The sequence below is a fragment of the Serinus canaria genome, chromosome 5 (genome assembly GCF_022539315.1).
Source record: "Serinus canaria isolate serCan28SL12 chromosome 5, serCan2020, whole genome shotgun sequence".
NCBI classification, from domain to species: domain Eukaryota; kingdom Metazoa; phylum Chordata; class Aves; order Passeriformes; family Fringillidae; genus Serinus; species Serinus canaria.
Window position 1 is genome coordinate 54,096,605 of NC_066319.1, and position 15,301 is coordinate 54,111,905.

The 15,301-nt window shown below is 41.8% G+C and overlaps 1 protein-coding gene across 1 annotated transcript; it reads right to left on the reverse strand.

Annotated features, from left to right (window-relative positions):
• Nucleotides 1-298: 298 nt before the first annotated feature.
• Nucleotides 299-11,552, reverse strand: GPR132 (G protein-coupled receptor 132). Its single transcript, XM_009102320.4, has 4 exons — nucleotides 10,067-11,552; nucleotides 3,811-3,938; nucleotides 3,213-3,323; nucleotides 299-2,582 (listed from the first exon to the last, which is right to left on the reverse strand). The coding sequence occupies exons 2-4, from the start codon at nucleotides 3,865-3,867 to the stop codon at nucleotides 1,575-1,577; spliced, it is 1,176 nt and encodes a 391-aa protein (XP_009100568.2). The 5' UTR covers nucleotides 3,868-3,938; nucleotides 10,067-11,552; the 3' UTR covers nucleotides 299-1,574.
• Nucleotides 11,553-15,301: the final 3,749 nt, after the last annotated feature.

Sequence of the window (15,301 nt, forward strand, 5' to 3'; positions counted from 1 at the left end):
AGGACAAAGCCATTTCACATATAAATACCAGAGGAGTCATTCAATAATTAAAAAATGAAATTTGTAATAAATATAATAAATTGAGGATACATAATTTTGGCACAATAGTTCTTTACAAAAGTGTAAGAATATATAAGAATAAAACATAACATACATAAAAATAACATCCAAAGATACCTATGGCAGTTTTAAGACAAAAAGTGTTGTATTTATAATAAGAGTGGTTAATGTTAGTTCAATGCAGAAATGTCAATGTCAATAACAATTTCAACGTGTCTCAGAAATACAACACCACAGATTAAATGGAATGATGCTATGAAATGCTCTACAAACTTGTACTCAAACTGATTCATGATCTGTCTGTTGAATCACATAAAAATATGAAGAAGTTGTTGAGATAAACATTGCCAGATTTGTATCATTCCTATTTTTTAAATACTTGTTAAAAGGCACAAGGTACTACTATCAACAAGTTAATAATAGAAGTGGCAGCAGCAACAGTGAAATTTGCCCCAGCATGTCTGAGGGAGTTCCCAACTGTGGGGAGGAAGGACTGTGCTCTCCAGACTGCCAACCTTCCATACCATCCGGGAGCCTACCCACAGCTTCTGCAGACTCCTACACAGTAAAAGTGGGATCAGTTACAAAAGGGAAGGGTTAGCTTAGTCAGAAACGAAACAAGAGTTCAACAAACGTTTGGAGGTGGCATAAAAGCAGTCCCTGACTCCACTTGGAAATGTATACATTTTCTGTATATTTCAGTGCATTCTAGGTCTGACTGCAAAACAAGTAAAATTTACTAATTGGAAACTATCAACCATTAGAATTACACATTTTAAGAATTTCAGGTCAGTGCAGATCTTGACTAATGCAGCAGTAGTACTGTTAGTCTGTGTTATCAGGCTTTTTTTTTTTTTTGCCATCTAATTCTCCTGGAATGTGTGATGTACCTGAAGTCACACACTAGAGCAGGAGGAAAATGTTTACTAATTTTTAATATTTTCCACTGGTTAACCACAAACGGTAACAGCACAGCACATGTATGAGAATTGGAACATGCACCTTCTCAAGAAGCAAAAATTTCAACATTAAGAACAGTATATTGTTCTCCTCTGCAATGCTTTTTTAAAGTTTTTCTCAGAAGATAAAACTGGTTTTATTACATATGAGAGAAAGAGTCAGTCAAAAAAACCCCCAAACTTTTAAGATCGCAATTTGAGTTAAAGTAAATTACTTCATTTATTTCACATATCCTTAGCAAAGCAGTATTTTCATCAGTGATAGTGGTGGGCAAAGTTTATTGTAGGAGACAAAGAGAAATGTGAATTATTGCTCCCATGGTGTCCTCAAGGAGTTAGTGGCCCATGCAGGATATGCAAGATGATGTCAGCATGTAAAAACTTGTGTCCTGCAGCTGGCATTGGGATCTTCTTATTTGCTTCAGCAGCTGCCAGCTAGCTGCCACTTTCCTGGTCTCTGCCACTGGTAGAGGCTTTATGAATGTCAGATGAATCTGTTATTTCTTTGTTTTCTTTTCTTTGGCCCTCTTCCTCTGATTCTTTTAGCGTTTCCAATTATATGTTGTCAGTATTGTGATCATTGGATGAATTTACCTTGGATGAGTTCCATCTCCATCTTCTCAGGCTCCTATAACAGTCTTTTCTGACGTTTTCACTGACTAGAACATAGATGATTGGATCAGCAACACCATTTGCAGTGCCTAAACACAGAAACACTGTAAAAACTGAATATATCTTATTTTCAAATGGACATGGACAGTCCTGATGAAATATAAAGTAAATGGCTCTTACTATGAGAACCACGTGATATGGAGCAAAGCAGATCAAGAAAATAACAATAATGGCAATAGCCACACGCTTCACTTTGGCTTTCTCCTGACAAGTCAAGCTGCTGCTTCTTTTTGTAGCTTGTAAAATTTTGCGGTTTGTAAAAATCAGGATTATGAAGGGTATAAGAAATCCAAACAGGAATCTAGCAAAGCTGAAATAAGCCAATAATATGTCAAGAGGCACTGTCTCAAAGCAGGTTTTCACCTCTGTACAGTTTTGTTTATCTTCCATAAAAAATACTGGAGTGTGGATTCCTGCAACCACAGCAAAGAGAAAAAAGACTATTATGGTGGCCTTTTTCTGTTGTCTTCTCCCCCTTGATTCCAGAGGATACACTAATGCCACATAACGATCCACAGAGATGCAACACAAAAGCAGAATGCTGAAGTAGATATTGCAGAAAAAGATGAATCCTATTATCCTGCAAGTAATATCACCCATGGTCCAGTTGTGGTCGTTTCTCACATAGATAATCCAGAAAGGCAAGGTACTTAAATACATCAGATCACACAATGATAAACTGAAAATGTAGATGGCAACTACTATATTCCTTTTGATTTGTACAAACGCAAGCAGAGAAGTTAAGCAATTTGCTGGAAGGCCTATAGCAAAAACAATGCTGTAAACAGCAACCAGGAGTATCTGACTGTCTTGATAAGGAATTTCTGGGCAAGTAGAGTTACAATTTTCCTGTAGACAGCGTTCCATTATTCTTTTTCCAGCTGATATTTCCTGAGAAGCAGAAGACAAGGTGGAAGGTTAGCATTGCATCACTTAAAAATGTATCAGTAAAGGTTATGGTCCCATAGGTCCCAACTTGACATGTTTGTGGAGCAAGTGGAATGGAGGATGTTTAAAAGGTTCCTCCTCAGACATGAACTGAGAAAGAGAGGGTTACATTCCTCCACCTCTGAGAGTTGGACTGCATTCTGGTGGCTATGTGGAAGCTCTCTCAAGGGGGATGTGAAGTTTTGTCCCTGGACATAAAATCATCTATCTTCTTTTTGTCAGTTCCCATCCTAAAATCATACTGTAAATGCTAAACCTGCCATCATTCCTCATGCCAAGTATCACCTGCACCCAAAATCTCACATGGGGATCAGCCTACAAAAATGAGGCAGATGAATATGAAGTTGTGGACCAGCTTAGATGTATTTGAAAAAAAATGTTGTGTTCAGTATTGTCTCATCTTCAGAATGACTAGAGAAAAGAATCCTCACTGTTGTGTGGAGAAGATGGCAGAGTACTCAGACCATTGACAGGACCTGAGGGAATAGCCTGAAGTGGTGTCAGGGGAGGTTTAGGTTGGCTAGTGGAAAAAGGTTCTTAACACAGAGGGTGATTGAGCTGGTGTTAACTTACGAACACTGTGGTCGCAAGAAGGGCTGGTGGTGACGTGTTTTTTGCTGCCTCCAAGCATTTGCCACCTTTGGTGGAAGAGGAGGGGTCTCTTCTGGGCCACCTACCAATCTGCTGTGTAGAGGGGATAAAAAAGGTGCTGGATTTCAGGGTCAACAGTAGTTCTCTGCCCAGGCCTCGTCTATAAACTGTCATACAGAGCTTGTCCTTGACTCAAAACACTCCTGGTGGTCTGAGAGCTGCTCTACACCTGCACACCACAGAGGTTCTTGGAGCCTCAGGAAGGAGATGCCTGTGACTTTCTAAGCTGCCTGCCTGGAGCAGGCATTTTTCCTTGGTGTTTGGCATATGGACTAAGCCACAGGGCTGGGGCTGAGCCGAAGAGAGCTTCACATGTAAGTGGCTGTCAGTGCCAAGCACGATGCCTCAGCTGACAAAGTGCAGCCATGGGCATGGACCTACCCTTCAAAAGAAAATCAGGTGCTGAAGGATTGTCCCGAAGCTTTGGCCTGTCAACTTTGGAGCTTTGGAGAAGGAGTGCTCTAAGTCCCAGCCCAGTGTAAGGAAGGAGGAGAGGCCACCCATTTGCTCCACTCCTCACCTTCTCCAGGCTCTCAGCCCTGTCCAGGAAAGAGTCTTCTTCCACTGGCCACTGCATCCACCCCCAGTTCAGAGCTTCACTTGCCTCCACTCAGTTCTCCAGGCCTGCAGAGAGGTTTTCCCCTCAAACTGAAAATCACAAAGCAGCACTCAGCAGAAAATTTACGACATTTCTCCTGGTGACATTTTCTCTTGTGTTGATACACCCATAAGAGGAAGGAAGTAACACCACAATCCACCCTGTGACTAAAGGCAGCTTCTGAGGGCCTCTACGGCCCTCTTCAATTGAAAGCACATTCCTGTCTTCTCAGACCTTTAGAGTTTAATAGTTTGATGCTTGGCACAGCCCAGACGATTCCCAGTTCTGTCTTCTGGGATGTCGAAGAAGAACCTCCACCTCAAATATTAATTCAAATGAAAACAGTAATAATTACACCAGTGAAAAAAATTAGGCACCATTTTCTATTAATATATGTGATGATCAGTTTTGGTTTGTACACCAGAACTCAAGAGATTTATCACACCCAGCAATTTTCAAGCATTTATAAAGGGTAAAATGTAGTGATGATGACAAGGATGAGCAATATCCAAGAACACATTTGTGAGACACAAACTGTTCCAATGAGTTATCTTTGCTGCCCTGAATCCTTCAGTTGAGCAAGCCTCTCCACAGTAGCTGTTTTCACCTTTTTGTGGCCTATCCTGATCTGCTAGGTCTCACCAATCATAGGTGTTACAGCAGCTGTGTTTTGCATCAGCTGCTCGATATATTTTTGTTAGCACTCTGAGGCTTCTTGCTCTGTGAGAGCACGAGACATACCGCAGTTACATGCGCCTTTCTGACCTTCAAGATGTGCAAAACATCTCATCTTCCAGGACAGAGAGATCATGAAGATTTGCTGGATGCCTGCCCTGTATTTACACTCTTCCATTTCTAATATTCTTATGCTGTGTCCACGCTGTTAGACAATTAGATAAATACGTTTCATTCTCCTAAAATGCAGTGGCTCCTGCTGCTCATTTGGGCCAGTTGCATTAATCTTTTCTCAAGAAAAGTCTTTTCAGTAAAACTGAAGTGTAAAAAAAAAACAAAATGAAAACAAGCAGGAAAGCAAAAGGCTTTACTTTGTCTTTTTTTTTTTTTTTTTTTGTTATTTGTGTATGAACTGCTCATGTGAAACTGTTTAAATTTCCAAAGGAGAAGTTGGAGTGATAAAAATAGCCACTATTAGAAAAAGTAAAAAAAGAAAATTACAGTTATTGTTACAAAGCAGAGAAGAATAAGTCAAAAAAAGCACAATAGTTGGACAGAGACTGGTTGAAAGTCTTTGGAGTAACTCATCTGATATACACAGGGACAGAAGAAAAAAAGGACACAGTGAAATCCATAACATGAGTACAATTACATGAGCAAAGCACATTAATTAATATTTATTTTATTTTCTAAATTTTTTCTGATCATCCATCTCTTCCAGGCCTTATTGTTAGAGCCGAAAGTTTTGAGGCATTTATGTGGATATTAGGAACAATGTGAAATAACCTCTGTGATGGTTAAAATGAAAACAAACTTTCCCTTCACACTTTCCTTCCTGTCCCCAGTATCTCTAGAGGAAAACAACCTGAGTGTCTCAAAGCATAAATCAACCTTCAGGAAAGAGGACCTGAGTTTCTCCTGAGGGATTTTGTGTGCTTTCCTTGGTAGAGTGTGGTACCCTACAGTGCTTGTCATCACTCCTCCAGCGTCTGAACCTGGGCTTCTTCTCATGCAGAACTTAAAATAATTGCCTGTAAATTATCAACTGATAAACCTTTGTGTCTCTTAACTTGGAACTAAGAAATTGCTGTGCTATTTGCTCTGCTGTTCTTGAAAGAAGGAAAGGTGTTTATGATGTCTTTGAATAGAAACAGATCATGGCCCATGTGCTCAGCAAGTCAGTGAATTTTTTTTTCCATTATTAATAAACAAGTCAGTAAATGAAGTCACTCCTATAAGCAAATCTCAGCATAAAAAGGAGAAACAGCCATGGCTGCACTTGGTTACCCATCAGACCAATCATTTTTACTGACACACACAACACAGTGGGATTTGAAGCTGTATAGTTTGAAATTTGAACATAAACCCATATATTTTCAAGCAACTTGGTTTCAAATTTGAACATAATATATGAATATATAATCTTGGCACAATACAATTTTAAATCTCTGTTTAGAAAAAAAAAGTGTTTTAAAGCTATCCTGGGAATCCAGCCTGAGCACAACTCTATCCTAAAATACCTTTCTTCCAGTGGTGGAGGTAACCCCTCTTTTGCCTAGTGCTGGTTAAAACAAGTTTCAGCATTTGGAGGCTGAAAGCAGCAAGACCCTGGGATTAGTTATTCAGCCTTCATATTTAATTCTATACTGCAGATAAGAGATATAATGCATATATAAGCAGTCATACAAAGATATTAAAATGAAGATAATAATAAATATAAAAATGAAAAAGATATGTGGTAGAAGAGAGAAGTTATTAATCAATTGCCTTTCAGGAAGTGAGGAGCTCAGCAATCTTTCCTGAGGGGGGAAAGATACTTATTTACCTCAAGATAACACTGTTCACAGATCTGAACTCTCAAGGACTGTAGATTTTTAAATACCTCAGTGCAGGTTTTTACATAAATCCATACATTCACTTCCCCCTTTCCACAATCTAGAAATCCCACAATAGTACTAAATGTGCTAATTTGCTAAAATGAGCAGCTGTGGTATTGTAAGGGGAACTGTCATCATTCAGGTTTGACAAAGGCCCAGTTTTAAAAAGTGATCCTTCCTTAATCTGAGTGTCCTAGTGCCATGCTACCTGGACAGGGACTGCACAGGAGAGAAGAATGTCTGGTGGGTGGGAGAGAAATGTTGACAAAAGATCCTTGTACTGGGTTTAAGACCAGGTATATAAAAGCAGGTGAAACTGCTTAAACATTGTAGGTAGGGGAAGTTCACAGGCAAAAAATAGACTCAAAAATCCACCTGTACCAGTAGACTTTGGTCTCATGATTCAAAGGCTATGAGTTACGATTTTGGGACTTCAGACCTAGCAAAGTTTCTCAGTCCTCTCTGAGAGCATCAGAGTGCAGCTATTGCAGGGCAGATTTTCTCCCTGGTACCCACCAGCTTGTGTGGAAAAGATCCCAGAGCCAGAGCAATGGCTCCATAGCCAGGAGAAGCATCAGGAAGCTCAGAAAAGCTGTCATAAACGTGGGGCTAAACTGTAAAGCCTGTCAAGTCAAAAGGCTGAGGTTAATGTAGGTTGGAGCAGCGGCAGTGAAAGTGAGCAACTGAGAGCAGCTCTGCTTCACACCTCACCACACCTGAAACCACCAAGCACTCAATGACTCCCTAAAGCTATTGCAACTTAATTGGTGGCCTTGACATTGGAGGCTAATTGTACATAGTTTCTGTTAAAGGGACCCATTTGGAAACCCAGCTGACCAAACTTTCCTACTGGCTTGTGCTGATACTAAGAAGTTCTAGAAGAAGAGGATAAGGATTCCCATTCCTCTCTCCTGTATCAGGATGCTCAAGGATGCTGAAGCACAGCCAAGTACCAGCAGATTTGGCACTAAAGGTGTAGAAATGGGTGGATACTGCTCTGGGTTCCTGGGATGTTGGAGAGCAGGCTAGGATATCAGGGAACAGGATGTTTTAACAAGGTGAGGAGGTCTGGCTGACACACTGTTAGAGAAGAATGTGTCTAGAGATGAATATTGTCAGATTTAAGGAAAATCTGACTTCAGGCAGCTGAACAAAGAAGCACCAAAACCTATGTCCAAACCCACCACTCTTCCCCTTTAAAAGGGTGCTCTGTTATCCTTTAGACTTTAGGATTTCCCCAGCAGCTACTTAGGATATCATCTTCCTTATTCTCGGCCTCCAGGCCTTCAAACAGGAAACTCCTGCCAAACCTTTGACACCTGCAGTTAGAAACACACTAAGAGCCTTAGAAAGGCCCAGGCCAGAGCCATGTCCACCCCAACCTACTGTGACTCAAAATCATCTCTGGGATAGAAACTGTTCAGGTGGAGTTGCTGAACATATTTATAACCAAACACATCTGATCAAACTCCCACAAGTGTCCCCTCTTTCCTTCACTGACACCTTCACTGCAATCATTACAGTCACAGGGATCACAGGCTCTTTCTGCAACCCCAAAATGCATTTGTCTCTTTCATCTCTGTTAAATCCCCCAGTCAGAACATGGCTTAACTGTGCTGCAGAGTGAGCACAGATAAGATGGCTTCTCTTTCCAGGAAAATGTAAGATAGTGTTGGGCTTTGACCTTGTGGCAGTAGATTATCTCTACCTGATAGGAGTCTTGGCCCTGCCCTTGTGGGTCTGTATGGAAGCTGCTCTGGTGGCATCATCAGTACTAAAGATGGTGCTGGGGAAAAACAGAGCAAAGAGTTGCCCAGAATAATTTAATGATCTGTTAGACCAGGGCTCACTCACATAATGGCTGCTACTGACTAGTCTAGATAGTTTCATCTTAAAATTGTTTTACTTTTGTCTAAAGTGGATGTCTCTGAGCACCCAAAGTAGGACTTATAAAGCCTTGCAAAAACCACAGTGCCTTTTTACTTGAAACAATCCTATTTTTAACAGTGCCTACAAATAGTATTTAACAGTGATCTGAACTTAGACACAAATATTTCCTCCTTCTCCATTTACTGTGAAAAACAATTTCTTTGCTCCTTTTTGTCCTCTGATTTGCTCTCAACTAATTGGAAAACTTCCATTTTCTTTTTTGACATCTAGGTCACCTCCTGTAGCTACCTTACCATACCAACAGCAAGGCTTTCCCCCTAAGACTTAAGTGATACAAAAAAACCTGTGACGCTCAAAGATTGCTCTTTGCATGTGCACACCTCTGACATCTCTGTGAGCACACTCACTGCTGCTGAATCGGTGGTGTTTTGTCTGAATCCTCATCTCTGATCTCTTCTGGCTCTTTATACACCTACCACAAAGAGCATCTTTGTTTGTTGGCACACTTAGGGTCTATCCTGGAAGTTGTTAATGTAAAAATCCCAGTTAGTAGACATTTCCCAAAGCATCCTGACACTTGACAGCAAAATTATTTGTATGATCATGGCAAGGCTGTAAGATCATTGTTTCCCTTGAGACTTGGGAAATGCTGGACCTGAAAGAACCATCTGCACTTTCAGGCAGAAATCTGTGCAGAGGGGGTGCCCAATTCAAATTAAATTTCTTTAAATTTCTTTAAATATAGTGTCCTGTGTAGAGAACTTTGGAAAACTTCTCAGAAGAAAATCAGTTTTGCCCATTGTGTACGAATGAGCAGAATAAGTGTTTTTTTGGGTTTTTTTGTTTGGTTGTTTTTTTTTTTTTTGGGGGGGGGGGGTGGGGTTTGTATTTTTTTTGCTTTCTTTTTGTTTTTTGTTTTTTGTTTTTTGTTTTTTGTTTTTTGTTTCTCCCCTACACCCCTCTTCCCCACAACAAAGTTGCTGGAAGTTAAAGAGCTGCTGGTTTAGAGGCAGCAGCAGATCTAAATGGGATTATGAAAAGGACAGGTTTAAAATAAACTCAGATGCTCTTTGGTCTTTGGAAAAGTAGTCAACTCTGAAAATATTTGACCAAAAAAAAAAGTTAATTTAAACTCCAGTTAGCCTCCACATCCCTGAGTGCCAGATATCAGCAGTGCTATGTGAATAAAAGGTGGAGAAAAAGAAGGAATTTAGTATATCCAATTAGTGTATCCAATCTTTATAGACCAGCAGGTAGACTTGACAATTAAATGCCTGCCTTGCTTTTCCAGCAGAGTAAGGAAAAGAGGAGAGGCTGGATGTGAATTCTCCTGAAAAGAAGCCCAGCATTCATATTTCTATTATAATTCTGTATTCATGGCTCATTCACTGCAGTAGTACCTAAAACCCACCTCACAGAAGCCTCTATTCTGCCGAAATCCTTCAATCCTAGTAATCATCTATCCCTGACTGCTACTAAAGTTGATTTCTAAGAGAAATATATTTTTTATAGGAAAGGGAATTCATAAGGAAGACAGGTAGGAGGAGGTATATCAACTGCAATTAATTAATACAGACCCCTGCAATTAATTAATCAATCAGTCACAAGGAGATTTAGACTATGGTGAGGCATCAACACAATCTGCATTTCTTGAGCAGAGACACACAGCATGGAGAAACAGTGACCAAAACAGAACAAAGGAAAACACTGCCTTGACTCAGAGATGGAACACTTACCTTTTTTTTTTTTTTTCCTTTTTTTCCCCTGGTTTTCACAGAGGAGACAGACGATGGAGTGCTCCAGCTCGTGCCGTGCTCAGAGGCTGCTCTGACAGAGCTGCAGGAAGTAGCTGACGACACCACGTGCAGTCCTAAGTGCTGTGAGCTAAAAGAGATTCTGTGGCCACAACTTCATCAGAATCCCCAAAAATGGGTCACTTTTAGCTGGGGGTGCACAGAAAGCAGAGGCTGCCTAGTGCCAGCAGAGCACCTGGGAGGAGAAGCAGCCTTAAAAGTTAAGAGTTTGCTGTTAAATTTTGTCACTTGTACAGAACTGCAAGTGTGGGAGGTTGTACAGCTGGTGGGAAGTTGCTTTGGTGACTGCCAGGCTCTGTTTTGGACTCCTGTTCTGGACATGCACCTACCTCACTGCAAACATACCCCAGAGAGACAAGGGACTGATGAACTGCCCCCCTGTGGCTCCTCGGGGCAGAGCACCTTTGGGAGGTGCTGATTCCTACAGTGGAGGAAATTCCCACTCTGGGAATGAACTCACCTGAATATGTGTGAATTGGCTGGGTATAGAATAATGGGAAACAGTCTTAGAGCCCAATAAATAGTGTGGTGATAGGAGGGATATTCTGGTGCCAGCTGGGATAGAGAAGGCTGAGAATGCTAAAGAAGATTTGATGGTGGTTTAAACACCTTCTAGAAGTAGAATTGAGTTGCAGGAGTTCCTTGATAGCAAAGAACATTGATAAGAAGAAGCGTATGATCTTTACCAAGTGCCCTAGTTAAGGCTTTATGAGAGGGAGGAAGAAGACCCCAATATTACAGTGCCAGTTTGTGAGAACTGTTGCATGTGATTTTGCAGATGCTGTGTGTGATTCAAGGTCAGTTATGACCAGGTTTATCAAGTTTTCAGGCAACTTCTCCATCAACTCCTACCAGTGCCACTTGCAGTGAGGTGCTACAGGACCCCACAAGGGTCTGTCAGTGCTTGCAGACTGCTGAGGGCTAAGGTGGGACCGGAAGGAACTGTAGGGTGGCAAGCTAAGGTAAGCAGAGAACTGAATTTCATTTTGGTATCTGTGTTGAAAGTGAAACATTTCTTCTGAAAATTAAAGAAATGCTTGATAGGTACTTTCCTTTTGGTCTAAAAAAGTTACTTTGGTTCTGTGGCTCTTGGTGCCGTGTTCTAGTTGAGGTGTTGGAGCGTGGGTTGGACTCGATTATCTTAAAGGTCTCTTCCAACCTAGAAATTCTGTGATTCTGTGTTCTGGAGAAGGTTTCTGGACATGGTCTTTTTGGAAAGAACAATTTATTCTCAGGAACCAGAAGGAACTGGGGAAAAAAGAAGCTGAAGCTGGTTTCCATCTGTGGAGGAGAATAGGTGAAATTTCTGTCTGTACCAGTTCAGCTTGACTGGACATATTGCTGGAACCTGTCTGTGCACTGCCTCAAACCTGTGATTTCCTGTTGTTCCATCTCTGTGTGGAAATAAAACCTAAAGGAAAACACAATGAAGGAATAATGTTTCTGAGATGATACAGCTGATTTGTCTCTGTGTCTGTCTTTCATTCAGATGTGTGGGATAGAAAAGAGCAGAGTGCTCTCAGACCTGAAGAACTGGAGTTTTCACAGAGACCAGGGGCTCCTCTGTGGTATTTGTGATGTACCAGCTCCTGGTTCTCATTTGGCTGCAATCAGCTGTGGGGTCAAATACCTGCCTGATTGTTTTCTCCCTGATGTTTGGTTTGGGATAGTCAGAGACCCATTTGCATTTTCCAATTGGATTTAATGATGAAACTTTGAAAATTGCATGGTCTTCCGTAGGAAAATGAAAGATGAGACATCTCTGTGCCCTTGAATCTCTCAGTCAGACTTGAAAAATATTGCTATTTATCTTCTTCATGCTTCTCTCAGTAGTACAGCCCCAGCTGACATTCTCTTGCAAGATGAAGACTGATGCAAGATTTCATGTTGAAAGATGCTTTCAAAAACTTTTGATAATATCTTCTGTGACTGGAGATGAGCACTGAGGTAGACCTTCTGTGGGTGGCAAGACCAAAACAAAGACGTCAAGTAAGTTTACTCTGTTTTTGGAAGAGATAATACAAGCAGTGCAGCAATATAAATTTTGGTCTGAGCTGCATTGTACTGATATCTCAGTCAGTAAAAAGAGATCAGATGAAGAACCATTTAAAGCAGAGTGCAGAAACTCTCTGGCCAAATCCAACTGAAGTAAATGGAAATGTTTATTTTAACCTCAATGAGTTCAGATTGAGTATTTTGAGAATATTTCTTTCTGCAATTTAATTTCTGGGTGCTGTTTAGCTAGTTGCCTTTAGGTCGTGTGTTCAAGCAAGGTCAGCTGCATAAGTGATGTCTTCTATGCACTCTTCATCATTTTCCTGCTGAGGTACAGTGACTGTCCAAACAATGAGAGAGAAAAGGGTCCAGCCCTGTTTTAACTCAGTTCTGCATAGCAAAGATTTGGTTTTTTTTTTTAAATTTTCACAGCACTTTGATAGAGAAATTGCTTATGCACCACTGATCAGTGAACAGAAATAACTGGAAAGCTGATGGGATCCAATGTGTTTGAAAGACTTTTAGACTTGAGTTTTTCACTCCCCTTTTCTTTAATTTAGAAACTATCAAGAGAAAAACAGATATTTCTCTGTTCCACTGCATATGAAAATGGCCTGTGTTAATGTCACCTTCCCCTGGTTGTGACCAACAAGAATCTGTAAATGGAGGAAATGTCAGATCATCTGCCTCTCATTTCTCAACCTGCAACTGAATACAGGGTTGTAGTCGTATATTGCAAAAGATTACCCAGGAAGACAATTTTGTACAGTTGTGCATCTTTTGTGTAGGCAACCAAGGTTCTATTTTTTTTTTTGGAAAATTATAGAATATGGCTTTAAATTTGCAGCATGGGAAGTGAGGAAATGAAAACAGTATCTTGAAGTACAGGTCTTAGGAAACAGCCAAATGTCTGTCTCTTTGCCTGTTACTAGGCAGTGCACTGAAGGGGAACAGAGCTGCAGACCTGTCTGGGGAGTGCAGCATATAGAGGATGGCAAAAAGGACTTTCTTAATCACAAGCAAGGCAGGAAAGTGGTCAAGAGTCTCTAGGATAGCAGTGTCCAGGGGCAAAGAAGCACTGAGCACTGAATTCTGCTCTATGCTCCTGTGCCCAAAGCCACTGTATGAGTGCCCCTGCACTGTTGTGATCCACTGTGCCTAGCAAAGAATCTCAGTAAGTTGAACAGTCTGTGACAGTCTCTGTGATACTGTTGATCTGGCACAGGGACAAAAGTTGGCCATGGAGCTTTTTTCAGTCTATATTAAGATCAACCACAGAATGTGGTAAACTCTGCTAAAACAGAAGCTCAGCTGCCTCACAGCCGAGCTTCAGGTAGGTACACTTCCTACCTGCAGAGTGTTTCTCTTACAGGTGAGGTGCACCACGTGCTACCCTGGCAGCCAGGCCAGCTGAGTGGCAGAACCACTGAGCTGAGCCCAGCACAGAGCTTACAAGGATTTCTGTCTGACCATGCACACCCAATCCATAGCATGCAGTCTGCAGGGAATGCAGACAAGTCCTGCTGCTGAAAATTAACAACATGGGGCTGTCAGTTGCTAAGATTTTTGATTCAGTGGCTTTCCTACATGTGATGGGTGGGATGACACAGTCAGATTGCTGCTGCTTAGTTAAGCTGCATAAATGCTTGCATTTCTTGTCTGTATTGGAAAGCCCTCCTGCTTTAAGTTTGCCTGGTTTTGTGAGTGGTGTGTAGAAATTTGGCAGTTCTCCTTTTTCACTGGTGTAGTGGTGAACTGTGTGCCTCAGGGGTGGAAATCCACTAAGTTGAATGTGACTGATCATGCCTTTGTCAAGGAAAGGTCTCTCACTCTGAAGAGAAAAGCTCTATCTGTGTTTGACAGTCCTACCCTGTCACATGCTGGGATTGATATCCTCCCTGTCAGGAGCTCACTGGCAGAGCACAGCTGGTTGGTACACAGAGCTTCTGAGAGACCTTTGGCACCACTGACTTCTCTGGAGCAACAACAACTTTATCCTTACTGGTAAGAGTGGAGAGGTGCCAGTCTGTACTTGGGGTCCTTGGGATGAGGTGGGACTATATCTAACAGCTTCTTTTGGGACACCCTGCTGCCAGTGGTCCGGCCAAAGCTGAGACACGAGTGTGCTGCTGCAGCTCAGGGAATTTGGCTCCAAACTTTGAATTCAATCTCTGAACATGTGTGTTCCCAAGCATCCCAGCCCATCCACTTTGTCCTTTTGTTCAGCTCCAGCTGTCAGAATAAAAGGTCACTGAAAGTATAATGAGTTAGCAGGCACCCATCACTACCTGCCACACTGCTCCAGGCTCAGCTCCGCCGCTCACGCTGCATGTGCAGCCCTGTGACAGATCTGTCTGGCTTTCTTTTCTTATGAGAAACTCTTCTCTTATACTGAGAAACTCTAACACCCACAGGGGTACAAAGGTTACAGTTGTTAGTGCATGGGGAGGAAAAGGGTGCGGTTCAAAGAATACTCAATTAGAATTTTTTTACAAGCTCAGAGCAGTGGCAGTGCTGGGCCAAGACCTGAAATTGGTCTTTAACTCTCATAGATCAGAGAGGAGTTCAAGCTGGTTTTGCATCTTGTGCAGACAGCTAATATGGCTACTCCTAGCTCTGTGCTGCTGCAGGTCTCTTATGTTTTTGGATATTAAATCTCAGGTTAGTACAAAAACTGTGTCAACTGTGGAAACAAAGTCATAAAATTCATCCTCCCGTTCCAAATCCTGAGAAAGTGGAGTGCCTGGAAAACAAGGAATTGACATACACAATGTCAATGGCAGTGCCTTGGACAGATCTGGGCTTCAGATAAACCAAATCTCACTCAAACACTCTGTGACTCCAAATATTTTGAACCATTGTTCTTGCCTTAGCCTCCTTCAGTTTGCTCTGCAGAAGGCTGGACCTGGCTGATGCAGCAGGGATTCAAAGGGATTTGGTGTTTGCATTGCATCAGCTCCTCCTGCTGTGGCCAGGGACCCTCACTGCCAGCTCTTCAAGGCAAAGATCCCAGCTGTCCACTTGGTAGAGCTGCACCAAAGCCCCAGGGGTAGGTGGCTTTAGGAAGCTGGTACCCTGCTGGGGGAGGATGTCACAGAGCTGGCAGGTGCCTGTGGGTGACCCCAGCATGTCTGTGCTGGGCTCAGCACTGAGGGGCACCTT